The sequence below is a fragment of the Agrilus planipennis genome, unplaced genomic scaffold (genome assembly GCF_000699045.2).
Source record: "Agrilus planipennis isolate EAB-ADULT unplaced genomic scaffold, Apla_2.0 scaffold58, whole genome shotgun sequence".
NCBI lineage: Eukaryota > Metazoa > Arthropoda > Insecta > Coleoptera > Buprestidae > Agrilus > Agrilus planipennis.
The window spans coordinates 1,180,457-1,199,739 of record NW_020438916.1 but is presented as its reverse complement, the minus strand read 5'-3'; the positions used below and the strand labels follow the sequence as shown (position 1 = coordinate 1,199,739).

General features: G+C 34.6%; 1 protein-coding gene across 1 annotated transcript in view; it reads left to right on the top strand.

Annotated features, from left to right (window-relative positions):
- Positions 1–19,283, top strand: part of LOC108739527 (insulin-like growth factor-binding protein complex acid labile subunit) — a 51,358-nt gene that overhangs the window by 23,502 nt on the left and 8,573 nt on the right. Inside the window, exon 2 of the mRNA XM_018473454.1 lies at positions 16,135–16,309. Within this exon, the coding sequence (XP_018328956.1) occupies positions 16,135–16,309 (175 nt within the window). The remainder of the gene's footprint in view (positions 1–16,134; positions 16,310–19,283) is intronic.

Genomic DNA, 19,283 nt, shown 5'->3' with positions numbered 1-19,283 from the left:
TCTTCTATTAATCCTACAATCTCGTTTGTTATCCATGGTTTCCTACTTTCGTTTTGTTTAAGACCTAGTAGATCTGTAGCTGCTGACTTTAAATACGTTTTAATGTAGTTCCATTCTGCCTCTATGTCCCTGTCATTCGTTTCTCCCGCCTCCTTTAATATTTCGTCTGTCCTCCTAGCTAGCATAACCTGCATTTCTCTATACTTTTGCTTTGCGTTGAAGTCTTCCACGACTATTAGGTTTTCGTGCCCTTTCACTAAACTTAACTCGTCTTCTATATCTGTATAAACCGCTTCTATATCTTCATCATTGTAAGATGATGTAGGCATGTAGACCTGCATTATTACCCTTTTTACCGGCTTCGAGTTCAAATAAACCATAACTATCCTATGTTTTTTTTGTAAATAAGTGTCTACACTCTGTCCTGCTTTTCTACGCATTACAATTCCTACCCCCGAATCACCTTCCACCGATCCTGAAGCAGTATTCTCAAGTTCTCACTCAAGAAGTCTCCAGCTTCTGGCCAAAGGACTTCACTAATGCCTACTCACTCAAGAATACGCTAGAATTAGATACAGTAGGCATTAGTGAAGTCTGTTTGCCAGACGCTGGACACGCTCCGACTCGTGGAATATTGCTCCTTTCCCTATTGCACGTATTGATGACATTGTAAATACATATTCAAATATTTCCGTATCACAACTTTTTCGAAAATTTAACTTTTTATTGTTGGAAATGGCTTAAAATGACTTAATCATAAAAAAACTCAAATGATCGGGGGAAAGGTGTTTTGAGTAGTTTTTATTGAAAATAAACATTTTTAGGTTGCACTTTACAGTTCATTTTGGTAGTTAGCCGTTAGCGGTTAAACTTTTGTGGTACTGCTTTTAGTTGGAAAAGGTCTACTTATAAGAAACTCAGAAGAAAAAATAGGGGGAAGATGTTTTAAACAATTTTCTTTGTAAATAAATATTTTATAGTTATATAACCTATGGGAATTTCACAGTCAGTTATCATAGATACCAGTCAACACTTAGCCGTTTCTGACTTCGCCTCTACTGTTCAAGTTGCATTCGCTTAAAAACTGATATTTGCTCCACAGTTCTTTATACAATATAAGTATTGTTATGTTAAATGGGCTGCCGATATTATAGTGGCGCATTTGGCACGCTGTCGCGTTTGTGGTCTTTGATACACCAGTTTTCAACTTCTTTCTTGCAGTTGACCAACTAAAGTTGTTTACGTATCCCTCTAAGGATCTTGCTAACACCAAAACGTCCTCCTGAAGAACTATCATGAAGGTAGGTACTGCATATCTTCCTTCATCAAATGGGTTTTTCTTTCCCTTTTGCATTTGACAGGGCACCGAGCCTATTTCAACTTTGTTCGAGTCGGTGTTCAGAAGAATGATTTACTTCCTTCAATAATTGTACCAAGGGCTTGGCAATATTGGCAAATCTAGGAACATATTGTTCGTAATGTATAGAAAATCAGAGGAAGCTTCTGATTTGATGTAGGTACTGGTCAGTCTTGCACTGCTCTGATCTTCTACCGGTCGACTAAAGCGCTGGTGTTCGAATCCACATGCGCCAGGTAGGCCGACTACCGAATCTTCAAGCAATTGACATTTCTTGAGGCTCAGTTTCAGATTGACATCTCGAAGCCGTCTGTAGAATGTCAGCAACGTCAACCTCATCCTTATTCTTCTTGACATGACTTGCTTTTCCAATTAAGTTACTCAAAAATGCCGTCGTCTCTTTGGTTTCAGTATATAAATCCACTTGCCAGTATTCGATTTGAAGTTCTAGCGTTGAGAATGTCGTAGACCCAACAAGTGTGTCCAAGGTATCGTCGATTCGAGGCTACATTGTTCGGCTGGCGGTTGTCCACATAAGAATGTGTGAAGCCATCCTTTTCTTAAAGTTGGCTTAATCTTTTCTCCCATTCCCTTAATTTTTTATTTAATTTTTTTTCTAATGCTCTACAGCTTTTATCGTATTTTCATGTAATTCTTATTTCAATTTTGCATCTAATTTTTCCAAACCTATTAAAGTTTCATTTAGGCTGTCTTCAAAATTCTTTTAATTTTTTGGAACATTTCTCGAAATCTTTCCGTTACGCGTCATATAGATACATATGTCATTCACTAATAAATAATTTATTATCTCGGAATCTCTAGTAAAATCTGTCGATTCTCTCACACCCCCGTATGTTGCAATACCTTAGTCGATTTTTTCAAAAGCCCAACTTCCACCTGACTAGAGATAATCATCTAGAGAACCGTCAAGCTGGCACTACATACAGCCTCGATTTAAAAACGGCGTAATAAAGACCTAATTTATCTCTGAAAAATGGTATTATGACTGAGCGAATTAACCGCATTATTGAAATTTCATTCATTAAATCATTTTGAACTTCTATCAATAATTTCATCTTCGTTTTGAGTTTCATAGTTTATAAATGTAACTGTCATGCACTTGTACGAATGGGTGAGAATATAAATGCTACACGGTTAGCTTATGCGAGCCATGGGCGCGACATATCGGCCTTGGCTGCTCTGCCGAGCGCCTTTCAGTTTTACCCCTACTCCGCGGCCGGCTGTAATGCAACATGCGATAGATGGACAACAAAATTTGAGGTGATGTAATAAAATTTTCACTTTAAAAAAACTCGGTTAATCTTAAAAAATTGGTATCTGCAGATTAATCCAGTCAAAAATTGATTGATTGATTTTTAGTCAAATAGAATCGGTCTAGAACCGGACGGCGCATGTGGAGTTCGTAGTTTTAGAATAGCTTTTTGTTACAGCGCGACATTTTACTATTTAATAGAAACATTAAAATGCATGAAAAGGAATAGAAGTGAAGTTCAATAATTGTTATTATTATGTACAGACATATTTTTTTACTTATTTATTTATTTATCCACTTGGCACATAATTGTATATATACTACTGTGTGTGATAGAATATAAACCGATATGAAGATTGGAAAAACTTTGGCGGTTGTCGTAGAACAAACAAAATAGCTCAGACTCCAACGCCAAAACACGACACTTTAGTTGTCCAAAACACTTTTCGGTAACAAAGTTATCTTCTTCAGAGGCTGAAGTGAATTTCTACTTTGTTTGTTCTAGAATATAAACCAGTAAATGACTTTTATAATGCATCACCTAAAAGCTTTGTCCATGATTCACAACAATAATAATAGGACTGCACTTGAATAGATAAAAATTTGTGTCCTTTTTTTCTTAGATAGGTGATTATTGTTTATTGACTATTCACTCATTGTGGCATATAATCCCAGTTCAAATTGTAAATTCACTCTGTCGAAGTATAACTCCAAAACTGTCAACTGCTGAGACAAACTCAATAACTGTTCTTTATAAGTTATGAGTTAGCAATGGGGATTTCTAGAGCCCTCGTGATTCTCAGATAAGTCCCTGGTATTGTAAATATCAGACCGCTCAGTATCTCCGGTACATCCAGATAGTCATTTATAACATTTATTCCATAACAGAGCGTCTGATTCTTTCTTTTTGCCAATTCCCTACATCCTGTGTACTCATATCCATGATAAAGCCTCGCTTTCTCAAACGATATCTAATGTGTCTTATAAATTTCGCCTGCACTGTTTCTAGCCTATAAATTGGGTGTTTATACATAGGGTCCCAGATAATACATCCATTTTCAAGTGCCGGCCTAACCAATGTTGTAAACAGTTTAATCAAGGTCCTGTCCATTTCAAAGTTTAAAGATAAATCGCGAGATATATCCTTGTAGTTTGTTAGCTTTCGTAACGGTATTATTAATGTGCTTATTGAAGGTTAATTTGGCGTCGATGAATACGCCTAAGTCTCTGATTCCATCTACATTATTACCGATGTAATATTGATGATGGTTGGACTCTAAGCAATGAAAAAACTTTATGATCACACACTTTTTACATTTAACTGCAAGCGATTCATTTCACACTAACTATTCAGCTTATTGAAATACTATTGTAGTACATATGAGCCCCAACATCTTTGAAACATCAATATGCAAAAAATGGTGGGCTCCAAATGTGATCCCTATACTATTGATGTATCTTCAAATTCATTTGAAAGGGGCTCATTAGCCTTGACTTGAAGTTTCATCCTCCTCAGGTATGACGCAAATCAGTCCAAAATAGTACCTCTCTTCCGGTATTTTTCTAACATTATCAGGAGTACTTGAGTACTTCATTCTGAAATCGATATACAGTGAATAAGTATCCCGCTTTTCAGATAAATGCCGCACTATAGTTTCAGTGTACATATATAATATTCGTTGTAGTTAAATGAGCTTTCATAAAATCGTTTTGATGATTTGACACCATGCCCTTTAACCAAAATTCAATGCTGCTGAAGGAATATCTTCTCAAAGCTGATTGGATACACATGTCCATAATTGCTAACATCCTTACTAGATTTGTAAGTGGGAACTACTTCAATGTAAAAAGTTCTGTGTGTTGTTTTTAAATATACGTCAAGCATGGAAAGACAAGGAAAAAATACCAAATAATAGATAATTGCAGTAATAATTTCCTCAGGTGCCATTTTACCAAAGAACCAAAATATAACCTTAAAAGAAATTTACCTCGGGAGACTCAGTTAGTTATTTCTGGATTCAATTGATCAAGATAGAGCTCGAATCCCTAACAATAATAAAATATGAAATTACAGAACACCATGTAAACATTTTTTAACCGTAACCATGATCTATTTTAGCTTTGATGAATAATTGCTCAACTTCCAGAATATACACCTTGATAGGATCAGTCAGCAAAAGTTATCTAACCGTTATCATGACTCCATCACCACGCTTCTTCAATTCAGGTACTGCATCCTCGTCTCTTCTAAATATTAATCTACTGCTATTGTCAATAACTTCTCCATCCGCTATAGCATTATTTAACCAGGATTCCGTAATACAAATAATATCAGACGGAGAAGTTGCTGCCAAATTAAAAAAATCTTTTATGTTCTGTACGATTTCAATTTTACAGCCTTCCGACAGTATTGATTCCAATTTCCGCTTTTTAACAGTCTGTCTCCCTTGACCTGTTGGTTTGTCAGACTCTGGAAACTTTGAATTCTATCAGGCAAGACTACCTGCGTTTCCTTTTCTCAATCTCAATAATAAAGTAATATATTCGTATTGTAACTATAACAGAAAGCAATTCAATCAGAAAATAAAACCCGCATGAAGTTGGTAACTAAAAGCATCATTATTATCATTATCTTTAGCCTGAAGACTGGTTGGACACGCGTCTCCACTCGTTCCGGCCTGGGGCCAATTTTCGCATTTCACGAAAATTAGCGTAACCTACATCTCTAACTATTTGCAAAAAATAATGTAATTTATATTTAAATCCTGCTCCTTCTAACTTCTGTTTCACTTCTGATATCAATCTAACAAGTCTGTCATGTCTCAAAAAGTGTTCTCCCAACCCATTTCGCCTTTATCCTAATGTCATCTGTAATGCCTTCTGCTTTTCTACTACTACTACTCCTTTTAATATCCGGTATCTCTCCTTTTCTATCTACCCCAATTTTGATCGTTTTTCTGTTACACCACATTTCAAACGCTTGCAACTTTTACTTTTGCCCAGCACTCACCATCCACATTTCACACCCATACAGAGTTATGCTCCGAACATATATATTTTAAGTAAACATAATAAAAAAAGCACAGTAGAAAAATTTAACTCACATTCAACAAAACTTATGTTTTATAGGTAAACATAATTTTCACAATAATGCAAAATAAAGCGTTACAGCCTACTGAAGCAACGAATAATAGATATGTACACAAAAAAAATGTAACTGGTACTATGATAAACAAACAACTTTTGTATATAATACATAGACAGCAGTTAAAAAATTAAATATTTAAATGTGTGAACCCTCGCCCCGATGAGAGGAAAATACGTGAAGGGGATGGAAAACAACAAAGAAGTATTTTTACTTTTTGGTGGAAACGAGAGCGTAGAAGAAAATAAAAACTGAAAATATTAATGTGTAGATGAGAGTACTGTCGGTGGAAGCAATGGAATTGGGCGGAGTGGGGTAAAGAAAACTTAGCATTATACTGAAAAAGTGTTTTTAGGAGAGGGAGGAGAAATGCGCAAATTTGAAATAAAAAAAATAACAAGACAAAAATCAAACCAAGAACGTTTTTACTATGTGAGACCAGGGTTGGGTTGGGCTGTAGTTAACGATTGATCATCTCCTGGAAGTAGTAGATTACGACTAGAACGACAGGAAAACAGTACAACACGGAATATAAAAATTTTAAATAAGAAATGTACCATAATCATAGGGAACTATATTAAAACAAATGTCAATAAAATTATTTTCTGCTTCAAACGGTCGCTATAAATAATAATAAGTGCAACAAAATTTAAATTATAACAAGCAACCAAAAACACCCTTCTAGGTCTTAACGTCAACTAGTAAGATGTGTATAGTGCGTTATAACTTTTGTTTGTTGAGGAGAAGCAGCCCACTTTTTCTAGAAAAACTGCGAGTACCTTCTACAGTAGTGGTTAACAGGAGGTCCATACCATTCCATCGTTAGTTTGGATACCCACATTTACAACAATTTTAACATTTGTCATTTGTTAAACATATTTTTCTTAGTTGTTCATCATCATTATAAGGTCGTCAATCCTAAGACTGGTTGGACACGCACCTTCACTCCTTCCTATTCTGAGCTAATCTTTGCATTTCCCTAAAACTAGAACATCCCACATCCTTAACTATTTGTGAACAGTAATCTAATCTAGGTTTACTTCTTCTCCTCTTAACTCCTGTTTCTACCTCTAATATGTCTCTGAGTAGACCTTTATGCATGAGAAGGTGTCCTACTAATTTATTTCGCCTATTTCTTATTGACTTCTATAGAGTCCTCTGTTCTCTTATTCTTTCTAATACCTCTTCATTTCTAACCTTCTCTATCCACGGTATCCTCATCATTCACCTGTAATCCCATGTTTTGAACGCTTCTAACCTTCTTTCGCGCCCACCGTGCATGTTTCGCACCTGTACAGCGTCGCGGTCCAAACATACTCCTTTAACAATCTTTTTCGAATTTCAAAATTAACCGTTCGCGAGCATAAAAGTGACTTCCTTTTATTGAAGGCGACTCGGTCTTGCGCTTTCCTCTGCTTTACATCCCTACTACTCCTTTCGTCCTGACTTATCTAACTTCCTAGATACCTAATCAGACACTTCTAATTTTTCGTCTCCTAACTTTATATTCGCTATTTCCTTACTTTTTCTTTACCTGCATACCAGTAGTTTTGTGTTTTACTTTTATTTATTTTCATACAATACTATTTTGTCAATACCGCTTCCATTTTATTTAAAGCGATCTCGTAACTCCTCCGTGCTAGATTGCATAGACAGATATCGGCTTGTTCGTTCAGTTACTAGGCTAAATTCATAGGCTAGACAAAGAGGGGTAGGTATATGCCTTGCACGGAACTATTCGTTGTACGTGAAACATTGAGATCATTTTTTTGGGGAATTCCATTCATCATCTTTCATTTATATAATTGACCTCTGAGCCAGAGAAATCACAATATTCGCAAAAAAACCGTAACTTTAACCTTGAATAACTTTTCAAGTGATAGTGATTTCGAGTTCCACTTTTGATATTTTTTCTAAACACTATAATAAATCGATTAAAAAAAGAAAAAATGGTTACTAATTTTTGCTAAAAATGAATAGGATATTATAAGGATTATTGATCTCAAGGAGCATACGTACTTGAAATGAGTAGCAGAATTTTTATTCGCAACGTTTCTTATTGTTGATCTATTCATGGGACTACACAACACTGATGGATCACAACTAGTCAATTAATTGAAACTATTTCAATGAATACATGAGCGTCAAGAGGCATGCTCCGTTTTAAATTTGCCGAAGGGCACCAACAGTGCTATTTCTTGAACTTTTATAATAGCTTAGCATACGGAAGGATATCGACTCGATTTTGGGCCTGTTTGCCTTGGTCCAAGAATATTATAATGGTAATCTTTCACTCTTCAACTGGTTTCATTTTAATAGCCGCAACTGTAACCGTAACCGCCAACACCTATTCATTCCCACGATCCCTAAAAGATGTTGAAGAGGGCTTTCTGACTTATCCTGCTACGTTGCACAGTAGATACGCCCATAATTCCTTGGAAATTGGAAACTGGACATCGAAAATAAATGTGAAACCACTTTAACTGTAAAGATTAACCACTGAAAAGGACCATACCTTAGATACTATTATTACTACGTTTTCCATCAACGATTCGTTAAAAATTACTTTGAAAATCGACAAATTCTCGATTCGCCCGTGGTAGCCTTTCGGCAGCGTGATGTCACACCTAATGACTCTGTTTAGCCTAAGCTCAGCGCTCGGCTTTTATTAGCCAGTTGTTTGCGTTCATTCTTTGTTATATTTATTAGAAATCCGTTACGGTCTTGTGAAAAATTTTTCTGTTTATTGCTAGTTTATAGTTTTTGAAGATCATAGAGGAGTCCGTTGATTCTCACCGAGTCAAGCGCTTTTGCGAGTTCATGAAGGCATGCACCCATAGTGTCTCCATTATTTAGATGATGATGGTTGTCGTTGACGAATTCATTGATTATGTGAAATGTAAAGTGCCTGGTTTGATTACGTTTACTGACGTATTTTGTTAAGCAGTGGGAGAATTTTGGGTTTTCTCTAGACATAAGGATAATATCTTCTAGTCTGCTGTCTTAGATTATGTCATTTAAGAGGTGTTGGGAGCAATGTTATTTAGTCTGGGGTACGTTTTATTAAAAAGGGTTTTAGAACGTAAGTCACTATCTGAGTTAACAAAAACAATGAATTAGGCGATTGTGCAGTATCCGGGTTATTGATTCAGAATTTTTCTATTAGGCCAATGACGGTGATTTATTTTGCGATATAGTGGCGTGTTCCTGTTTATGTTGTTGGGCAATACTTTTGTTTTCATAGAAGAGGGGTAAATATTCAAAAGACACCCCGCCGTCCATACGACTGAATAGTGTGGGAAGGTTTCCACGGACTTACCGAATAAAACCCCTCTACCTCGGAGCGTTCTAGGACCACGTAAGGCTCTCTTCAGCCGCAGTGTGGAGTGTGGATTAACTAGTTATTTATGTTGGATTTTTGGAACTTTATTTGAATTAATAACTCTTGGATAATGGATATTAACCTGCTTTCGGGGATATTTTTTTTTAACTTCTTGGTTGAGTGATGTGACCAGAAAGGTTTTGTAATTATCGAGCAGTTTATTATGGGGTAACGTCAAGATGTTGTCTTTGGATTTATATTTAAGAATATTTGATTAGATGTTGCGTTGTGAAGTACTCGAAGTTTTCAGTGGATTAGTCGATTTCTTCATTAGACAGATACGTCAGTTTTCAGATGTCTTGTAAATAATTTCCATTATTCTTGTCTTGCTGAGATGGTGCAGGCGCATCGGGAGCTTGAAAGATTTCATTATGATTGATACTTCGCCATACTAACTTTGATCGCTGAACACTATAGAGTATACTTTTTCTTTTAAATCACTGCTTGTGGAATTCAATGGAAGATTCATATGATTCGGACGAGAACATTAGGTGCAGCTATGTTTTATTATTATAACTTCGAATTGATGCACTGAACTACATCCTTGGATAGAAAAAAGTGACTGAGATACAAAAATGAACCTTGCATTATTTGCGGTTGCTTTACCTCTTAAGGACTTCTAACTTCTGTAATGCAGTTATTACAGAATCTAAAGTAATAGATGATTGTATGAAATCATTCATTTTTATTTGTACAATAATTACTTGCTTATGGTAGGAATTTCCTGCAATTTATTATAGCATAACCTTAATAAATTGATCAGCTTCAAAGAAACTTTTCACTAGACGTGAAATTATTTGGAAAGATTTTATGTAGAAAAATTCGCCTTTACGGTTTTTGCCAACTAATTAGATCTTTCGTTATATTCTTTTTTTAAATATCTTTTCGAGTTCTCACATAGTTATATTTTATAAACCACGTTTGTACTACTCATTTGTTTTTTTTTGCTAGATACCTAGATTGTAATTTTTCGAGAAAATGTGCTAATTTATTCGTGAATCAAAGTCTCGACTAGAAATTGTGATCATGGACCTGATAGGAAAAACCTTTATCCTACAAAAGTCCTAATAATGTTCGCCTTATGTGAATATGATTAGGAGTGTTACGTTTTTCTGTATGAAGGCCCTTTCAAGGAAATAAACATTTGAATCTATAAAGGAAATCAAAAAGAAAACCTCGGTAATAAATCAGGGTCACCTATAAAAATCTGATTGCAAAATTCAGTATAAAAAAATTTACCATGAACAAATTTATTGATAAGAATTTTCTTGACATTGAACAAAACAAATATTATATTACTCAAATTTGGTAGTAAAATTAATACAATTTGTATAAGTACCAAAGGTATACATAGTATTATAAATATTTTACAATTTTACTGTTATAAACACCTACAAAATGAAACGTATCTTTTTGAGGCTTGTTTTGTATACTGCTTTGAACTTCTTAGTCTTTAACATTACACATCATTGATTTTACTTGTCCTTGTTACAATAATGTGACATAATACTTAGTTATTTACGTGTTTGAACCATATCGCCGCTGTAGGAGCGAAATCCTTGATTCCAAAGAAGACAATCCCCCAAATAGTACTCACGAAAAAGCAGAGAACGTTGGCTCCTCTCATGTGGTGGTATGGCAAACTGTAAAGGAATAGTTGCTATATCCTTAAGTTCGCATGCCATACATTCTTCACGTTTTTGATAAATGTATGGTGCGATATTACAGCCATCCGTGAAAAAGATGATGCGCCTTGGCAAAACCTCAATTTTCTTAGATTTACATATTTACACCTATGTTGCCAATTCACGCCCTTCAGATTGTAAAGTATTGTGATTGTTTTAAATTTTTTTTGCCCTTAACAACGCTGCTAAATTCACTAAATTTTTCTTCTTAGAAACTTTACTTGCTTAAAGTAGAGTTTCTATCATGTTATACCAATTGCAAGAGAAAAAAACAAATTTAATATGCAGAAAAGCTTAAATGTTAATTAACATGAATCACTTACTAAATTTTTGATTTTGATAAATATCGTATCAGGAAGTTATTTGTGTGGACCTCAAGGATCCCACCCTACGACTGCATTTTAAATACTTGGTTATTTTCCGTTTCACTATTCACAATTCGCCAACTTTATCTTACTACTACCTTTTAAATTCTCGATCCACCAATTATTGGAAAGTATCTTATCTAAGCTTCAGGTGTATAATAATCGTTTACTTCTAACAGATATATATATGAATAAAAACTATTTAACATTAATAAACATTTAACTCGGCTTTTAGATACATTAATAATCCAACATGATAAGTCCTATACAAGATAAAATTTTCTTAATTCTCAGCTGATCAGATTGCAATTCGAAGCCGGCCCTGGGCGTGAATTAACAATGTACAGAGTAATTGCAATAACAACTAAGCAGGTACATAGGCGGAGAATGTAAACAGTGAAGGTTGTGTTGTGTAAAGTAGGTTTTTACTATGCTTCTACACATAATAATGTTAACACATGTAGTTCGATATAATTTAATCAAATAGCTATTTTATTCATCCCTGAAAGTAAGCAGCATTAATATATCAATAGTCAGAACACAAAAGAAAGAAAATATTAATGTTACGTAAATATTAATAGGTAAATTAATATCCTAGGTAGGTAATTGTAATTTTATTAAATTTGCAAACTTCAGCTAGTGCTGCGTTGACAACGTGAACGTAAATTATATCTCGAAGTCTCGACAGCGACTGGACAACCAGATATAATCTACGTTTACATTGTCAACGCAGCACTACCACTGAGGATGCCAGCCGCAGTAGCTGACGAAACGTCTGGACGGAATAGTTCACTTAAACCACGGCCCTATAGCCCGAATCTTCATTCTACTATCTCTTATCACTTTATATCACTGATGAACATTTCCTAACTTATCGTCGACATGTTTAAAACACAGCAAATAACTACAATCCCAAGTGGAAACAAGAATGAAGATACGTCCATTTTCCTAAATAATTTATTGCGGAATATGCCAATTTTGATCATCCCAACTTTATAAGTTTGCAAAAGTCAGGACACGTCACTTGGAACATGGCGCCAAGAGCACGACACCTATTTATTTATAATCTTTCACATAGATATATATTCTCATAAAAAGCCGATTAATTTATTATTGTAATATTAGGTAATGCAGGATTTAATTTAGCTTCCAGATTAAGAGCTACTATTATGACGATGTACCAACTAACCATTCACCAGATTAACTGAATAAAACTGTCATCTTATTATTCGTTTTATATTCATTAATTGTAATTTTGTTAATAAATTAAAGAATCAGGATTCTCTTAATGTGGAGTNCTATTTCCGTAAAGCAATATGAAGGGGAAGAAGATATTTAATCACAAAAAACGGCGCATTATATATCGCACATATACATACACATTTATTACGCGTAAAAGGGTAAAATAAAAATTCACATCGTAGATGTTTTGTTTATACATAATTGCATGAATGCAAAAAAAAAGTTAATATGCAAACACAATATTTACTGATACATTTTTTTTTGAAACAGAAGAGGACGTTATTATTTATGCAAAAGGTAATATTGTAAGTTAACATAATACACGTATGCCTATATACATATTTCATTAGAGCCTTCTATGAATATCATGAATTGTAATTAGTGAGTGGGTAGAAACGGAGAGTTGTTCATTATTATCCTTAGGAGGTATATATATATACGTACCTATATACCACGTTTGAAATTCAAATAATAAACACTGGATTAGCATATTAAGAAAAATTTAAAAGAGATCTGTAATATGGTTTTACATGAATTGACAATACCTAATCTTGTTTTAAGTCCTTATGACAATAACAATTGTAAATCATACAAAAATTTAGTTCGATGGGGAAAACATGACGTTAAGTGAAAGGGCTCGTAGCAGGGCTGCTAGGTTATCAATACTATTTCGTATTTTTCAAATCAAAATTGTTATATTGTAATGTTCGTGGGTTTAACAAAATTAACTTCTAATACTGATAACGACAAAAACTATTTATTTACAGTAATTATTGAAGAACTTAAAAACACCATTAAATTATTACTACTTAGGTTATGAATTATTTTATTTATTTACACTACTGTTGATATATCACTATTCACTGCGCTATTTATTTCACTGCTATAACTGTCAATTTATTTCTGGATTCACTTCTGCAACGGTCAATTTATTTCTACTTTCTCGGCGATCGTCTCTTCCTTTAAATACTCTTTTGTTTCCTTTCTGGAACCCTCTGAAAACATCCGGATCGTTTTGTTTTTCTTTAAACTGTTTAACTGCTTTCCTAGAACGCAGGTACGACACACATTTACAAATACGCCGAACATGAAGAAAGGCTCCTTTAGATAGTCGGCGAATCGATAAACCGTTCACGCCCACAAACACACTCGTGCTCGCTACACTATGATCAAAATAAGAGTAGGTTTTGTTAAGGTTTACCACACTTAAACCTTGAAGATGTTGAAATTAAATTAATACCTGCCCTTTAAGTTTTGTATCGCAATTGTAAGAAATTGACTAACGTATACAGGGTGACAAAAAAGATATGATTAAATAAATACAAAAAAACGGTAATATTATGTAATAAACTTTAGTTTAAATAGAACACCCTGTATTTTATGCCAACAGCAGAATTTAATCTTCTGTCTAAAACTATCACACCTTCCTACAGCTAGCTGTTGACCTTTTCATGAAAAACCCACATTTTCAGAACGTAGAACGATTTTAACAAATTTAATATTTATCAAGTCAGCTGTGACATTAGCAGGTCAGAATTATATAACAAACAGCTGGTATAAATAATAATATTTGATTAACAACATTTAAGATTTATGAGGTGTAAAGGAGGAAATACAAGAAATAATAGTGATTTACGGCAAGCGTTCAGAATGACGACCGCCTAATTTTAAACATAAACGTATTCTCTATTCTAAGTCTTCAGCAACATTGGTCAACATTTGTGGATTTTGGATTTATAATTCTCAAAGCTTTTATTATGCGCTGTTTCATATTTTCTGATGCGGTTGGAGATGATTCCTCATAAAAAGGTCGGTAGTCGAGCGGTCATGGAGATCAATGCTGAAAGTTTTTGTGGGAATATGTAAAAGGAATATTATTAAAATAATTTCAAAATGTATCACTTATGGATCTCCAGCCACCCCCATAACAAAATCTATAAAAATCTAGGAACATAACCCCAATCATTTGTGTTGTATAACGTGAATAACACTAAATGTTTTAACATTGCACATATTAAATATTTTACAAAATTTTAAATCATTCCATGTATCTATATAAATTTTCAAATATTTAAATGCTGTTTTTTACCCCCGGCATCGCTTGTGTTGTTGTTCTTAATATGTGTCAAAAATCATCTATGACCACACAAAAGTAATATTTCTATCCCTTGGGAACAGCATTTTTTCTTCTAGATAAAAGGTACCCCATGTCCTTTTCTGTACCCCTGACAATGTGTCTACAAAGTTTTATAATGATTGATCGAGTAGTTAAGGTGTGAAATTGACCACATAAAACTAATTTGTCTATCCACCAGGAACATTACTTTTTTTCTGGATAAGGTACCCTGTGTCCTTTTCTATACTCCTGTGTCTACAAAATTTCATAATAATTAAATGAGTAGTTAAGGCGTTTAATCGACCACATAAAACAAATTTTTCAATTATTAGGGAATAGTATTATGTGTGTAATAGACATTGAGAAATATCAATTTATATAAAAGAAGTGGTATTTCGTTGCTCTAATTAATTAAAAAGGACGGTCGACTCGCATTATATCATATTTGCAATTAAGAAAGATGGCTACATTAATGGAGAATTTATGGTTAGATACTGGTAGGTGCAAAAAACTCTTGCCTTAAAATGGCATTCCCTAACGTATAAGAAAAGGCGAAACTATGAATTTTAATTCCAAATGGAAGAACAAATCGTTTTATGAAACTAATTCCTATGGTTGTAGAGTCCTTTTAATATTTATTACACTAAATGTAACGATGGGTCTGTTTCCTTGAATGTTTCAAGGTACCAATTATGAAGTCACATATATTATGTAATAAAAATACTACGCGTTCTTTCAAAACTCTTTCACTGCTGTTTCTGTGTCGAAAATAACGGAAGCGGAATTTGCGCTGTAGGAGACTAACCTGTCTCCGCAATGTTGACGCCAGTTATGTCATGTAACATGCTACAGGATATTAATTAAATTCATTGGAAAGCGTTGGTGGCGACATCGTTCACCATGGAGTGGCGCCATCTCATACGACAGGCGTCAACATTCCATTGCGAGATGTTAATCGTTGGACTCGATCTTCTTTATTCTTTTTTAGATGTTAATTACAAAGATTATCGGAAAACGAACAGCCGTTTTATGGTGCTAAATGTTTAATTACAAGAAAATCAAGGGAATTATTCAGCAGGTTATATGGGAAAATAAGAAATAAATAAATGCAAGAATTAAGTTAATCTTGCTTATCTATAGCCAAACACATATTCTTGTTGTGACACTTAATTCCGTCTGATCGAATATTTTATCACAAAACGAGTTTAACGACAGTCCTAGAAAATTTTCCGTTGTATGCTGAATTTAATTTAAGTTGGTTTGAGCAATCATTTTCATTAAAAAATATAAAGTACATATAATTCATGTATGCACGAATACTAATTATTGTTAAGCCATTACTTAATTTACATTTAAGCAAAAAGGAAGTAAAGATTATTATCTATATCTACATGATTCGTTAATTTAAATCAACAATCGTTCTTAATTTTTTTCATAATATTAAAAATCGTTACAAATTAATTGAAAGAAAAATACTCTTGTTGGTAACAATTTTAATTTGAAACTGATAGAATTGAAAATTTTTGAATGAATTTAGGTATATATAACCGTAAGTTCTTTTTGTTACAGCAATGCTACTCTATCACCGAACACATTTGAGGACCTTCCGCACATAAATTACTTTAGTCTGGCTGATAACAATATTGGTTACATTCCTGAAGAGATATTAGCGAAAATGCCGAATATCAAAACATTGGATTTAGGAAGAATAGGGGTGCATGTATTAAAGGAAGGAAGTTTTAAGGTGAGAATATTATTGATTTAAGTCTTAAACAGAGAGTAAGTAAGTAGCCAATAACCTAAAAAAAGTTTTGTATTAGCAGTATCTCGAAAAAGGAAAAGTATGGAAGTATTAAATTTTGCCCGCGGCTTAGGTCGCATTGATGTCCTAAATACGTGTCAAACATCATTGACAACCACATAAAACTAATATTTTCTATCCCTCGGGAACAGCATTTTTTCTTCTGGATAAAAGCTACCCTAGGTCCTTTTCTGCATCGCTAACAATGTGTCTACAAAATTTCATGATAATCGATTGAGTAGTTAAGGCGTGAAATCGACCACATTGAACTAATATTTCTATCCCTCGGGAACAGTATTTTTTTTTTCTTGATAAAGGTACCTTATGTCCTTTTCTGTACCCCTGTGTCTACAAAATTTCATTATGGTCGATTGAGTAGGAGTGAGAAATCGACAAAGAAACAAACATTCGCATTCATAATATCAGTTAGGATAAAGTAGGTATTTCTCCATTCTTTATGAAAAATTAGTTTTATACACTTACGTAATTAGTTATTGCTTTATAAAATTCCTATTATAGATGATTCGCTGCTTTATTGTTAGGCATAGCTTTACCCGAAGCACATGTAGAATAATAATAAAGCAGTAAAACATCTATAATAGATCTTTTGTTTTATTTATTATTGCTTCACAAGTACACTGAAGATAGGTTAAATATTTTTATAAAATTCCGTCAACTTGAATTTGCTTTAGTGATAATTTTGAACTGCAAAGCGTTGTGAGTTTTTCCGAATTGGAACAACCTAAGCTTGTATAGTACGATACCAGTACAGAAAAAAAAAACAGAAAGAAAACATATGTACAGACTAAAATATGTGTATGCCTCCCTTATAAAACTGATCGTTCTGATCAGTGACGTCGCCCTTTTAGGGACCATGCCGGTCAAGGTGGACGATCTTCATTTTTGCCCGAGGCCCCTTCTGAATTCGATGAACAACGTCGTTAAAGCGACAACAACAGTGTATGGACCATCCCAAACTTGTTATAGCTTTGAGTAACGTTCCTTCCGCCTTCATGAATTGTATGGCTATTAAACTTTGTAACTTTCATTAAAACCAGCATAGTTCGATCGTATCTGGTCTTTATGCGGTCATTTCCGAATCATAGCTTTGTACGCTCAGCGTTATGGATGACTTCTGGTAGTTCTCGTAGTTCGCCCACGTAATGGTCTGTAGATACTGGAGAGTCCCCAGGATGACCAAACATCATGTCCGCTGACAACTTGAGTTCTTTCCCAAAAGTAATGTTGGCCGGTGTTGTTTCAGTTGTCTCATGGATAGCGGATCTATAGGCTCAGAGGAATAGTAGTATGCGTAGGTCCCAGTCAGTTTGGTGCTCCTTGACGAAGCTCTTTCATATGGTCATCAGAGTAGCGTCAAATCGTTCAACCATTATATCAGAGTGTGGATGTAGGGTCGTGGTCCTCGTTTTAGTAATATCCATTAGTTTAGTGAAGTTCCTGACTTAGTCGGAATGCAATTCCATTGGTACTCCATATCGGCTAATCCAGTCATTGACAAGCTTCTCAGCAACGATGTGTGCTTCTTGGTTCAGTATCGTATATGCTTTGGGTCACTTGCTAAAGTAATCCATGACTACCAAGATGTATCGGTTACTGGAGTTCGTCACTGAGAATGGTCTTGGTACGTCGACTGCGATTCTCTCAAATAGCGCTCCCGCGTTGTACTGTGACATTCGTCTACCATTCTTTTGTAGTTAATGAAATCGCTCGGTATATTCTCTAGAAGTTTCGTGACGCCGAATATCCTTCGTCATGGATTGCTTGTAAGACTTTTGAAACTCGCAAGTAAGAATTTTAATGACTGTCTTGAAGTAATGAAATGAAATTTTAATAAGTGCTGATATGGAAGTAACGGTTTAAGTAAAAGAATGTCCACTAACCTTTTGATGTGATGTTAAAGAGATAGTCAAAAGTTGAAAATCTATTATCGGGTCATAAAGATGCATGTTCTATTAATAATAATAATGAGGCAGTTAATGATTTTTAAAGAAAAGTTTAAATTCATTAAACAAAGCAATTTATCAAATGATGAAAAAGAACATGAAATTGTTGCAGATTAGCTAATCTTAAAAAGAAGGCGATATGGGTATATACGAAAGGGGGCCCAAAAGAAAACGGGAATTTCGTCATAACTTTTTTATTTCTTAATATTTTTACACCAAATTTTGATCACCTTCAAAGTATTCTCGCTTGACTACAACGTACCTCTGCAAACGATTCTTTTATTGTTCAAAACATTTTTCAAATTCACATATCGGGATGTTCTTAGGCCTTCCAGCGATTTTTGTTTTGTTTTACCTTCTTAACAATGGAACGCTTTCCTCTCATGTCCCTTTTGACCCTGGGGAACAAAAAGAAATCACAGGGGGGCAAATTTGGTGAGTAAGGGGGGGTGAACAATTGGTGTCATGCCGTTTTTGGCCAAAAACTGCTTTACGAAGAGAGCGGTGTGGGCGGCGCGCTGTCATGATGGTAGAACCAGTCGCTTGTGCTTCAAATATCTGCCCTTTTCTTCCGGGTACTCTCCCTTAATCTTTTCAGAACCTTCAAGTAGAAATTCTGGTTTGACTCGGTGGAACGAACTTTGCGTCCACAACACCTCTGCAATCGAAGAAACAAATGAGTTTGTTTTAATGTTTGACTTCACTTGGAGAGCTTTTTTGGGGCGAAGAGAGCCAGGTGTCTTCCACTGGTTTGATTGCTGCTTTGTTTCGGGGTCACATTCATAACACCACGATTCATCACCAGTAATCACCTTGGGAAAAAATTCAGGGTGCTCTTTGAGCTGATTTTGAAGCTTAAAACATGCCTGAAACCGATGGTCCCTTTGCTAGGAGTCAAGGGGCTAAAATGAAGTTAGCCGCTTTTATTATTATTATTATAATTTCATTTATTT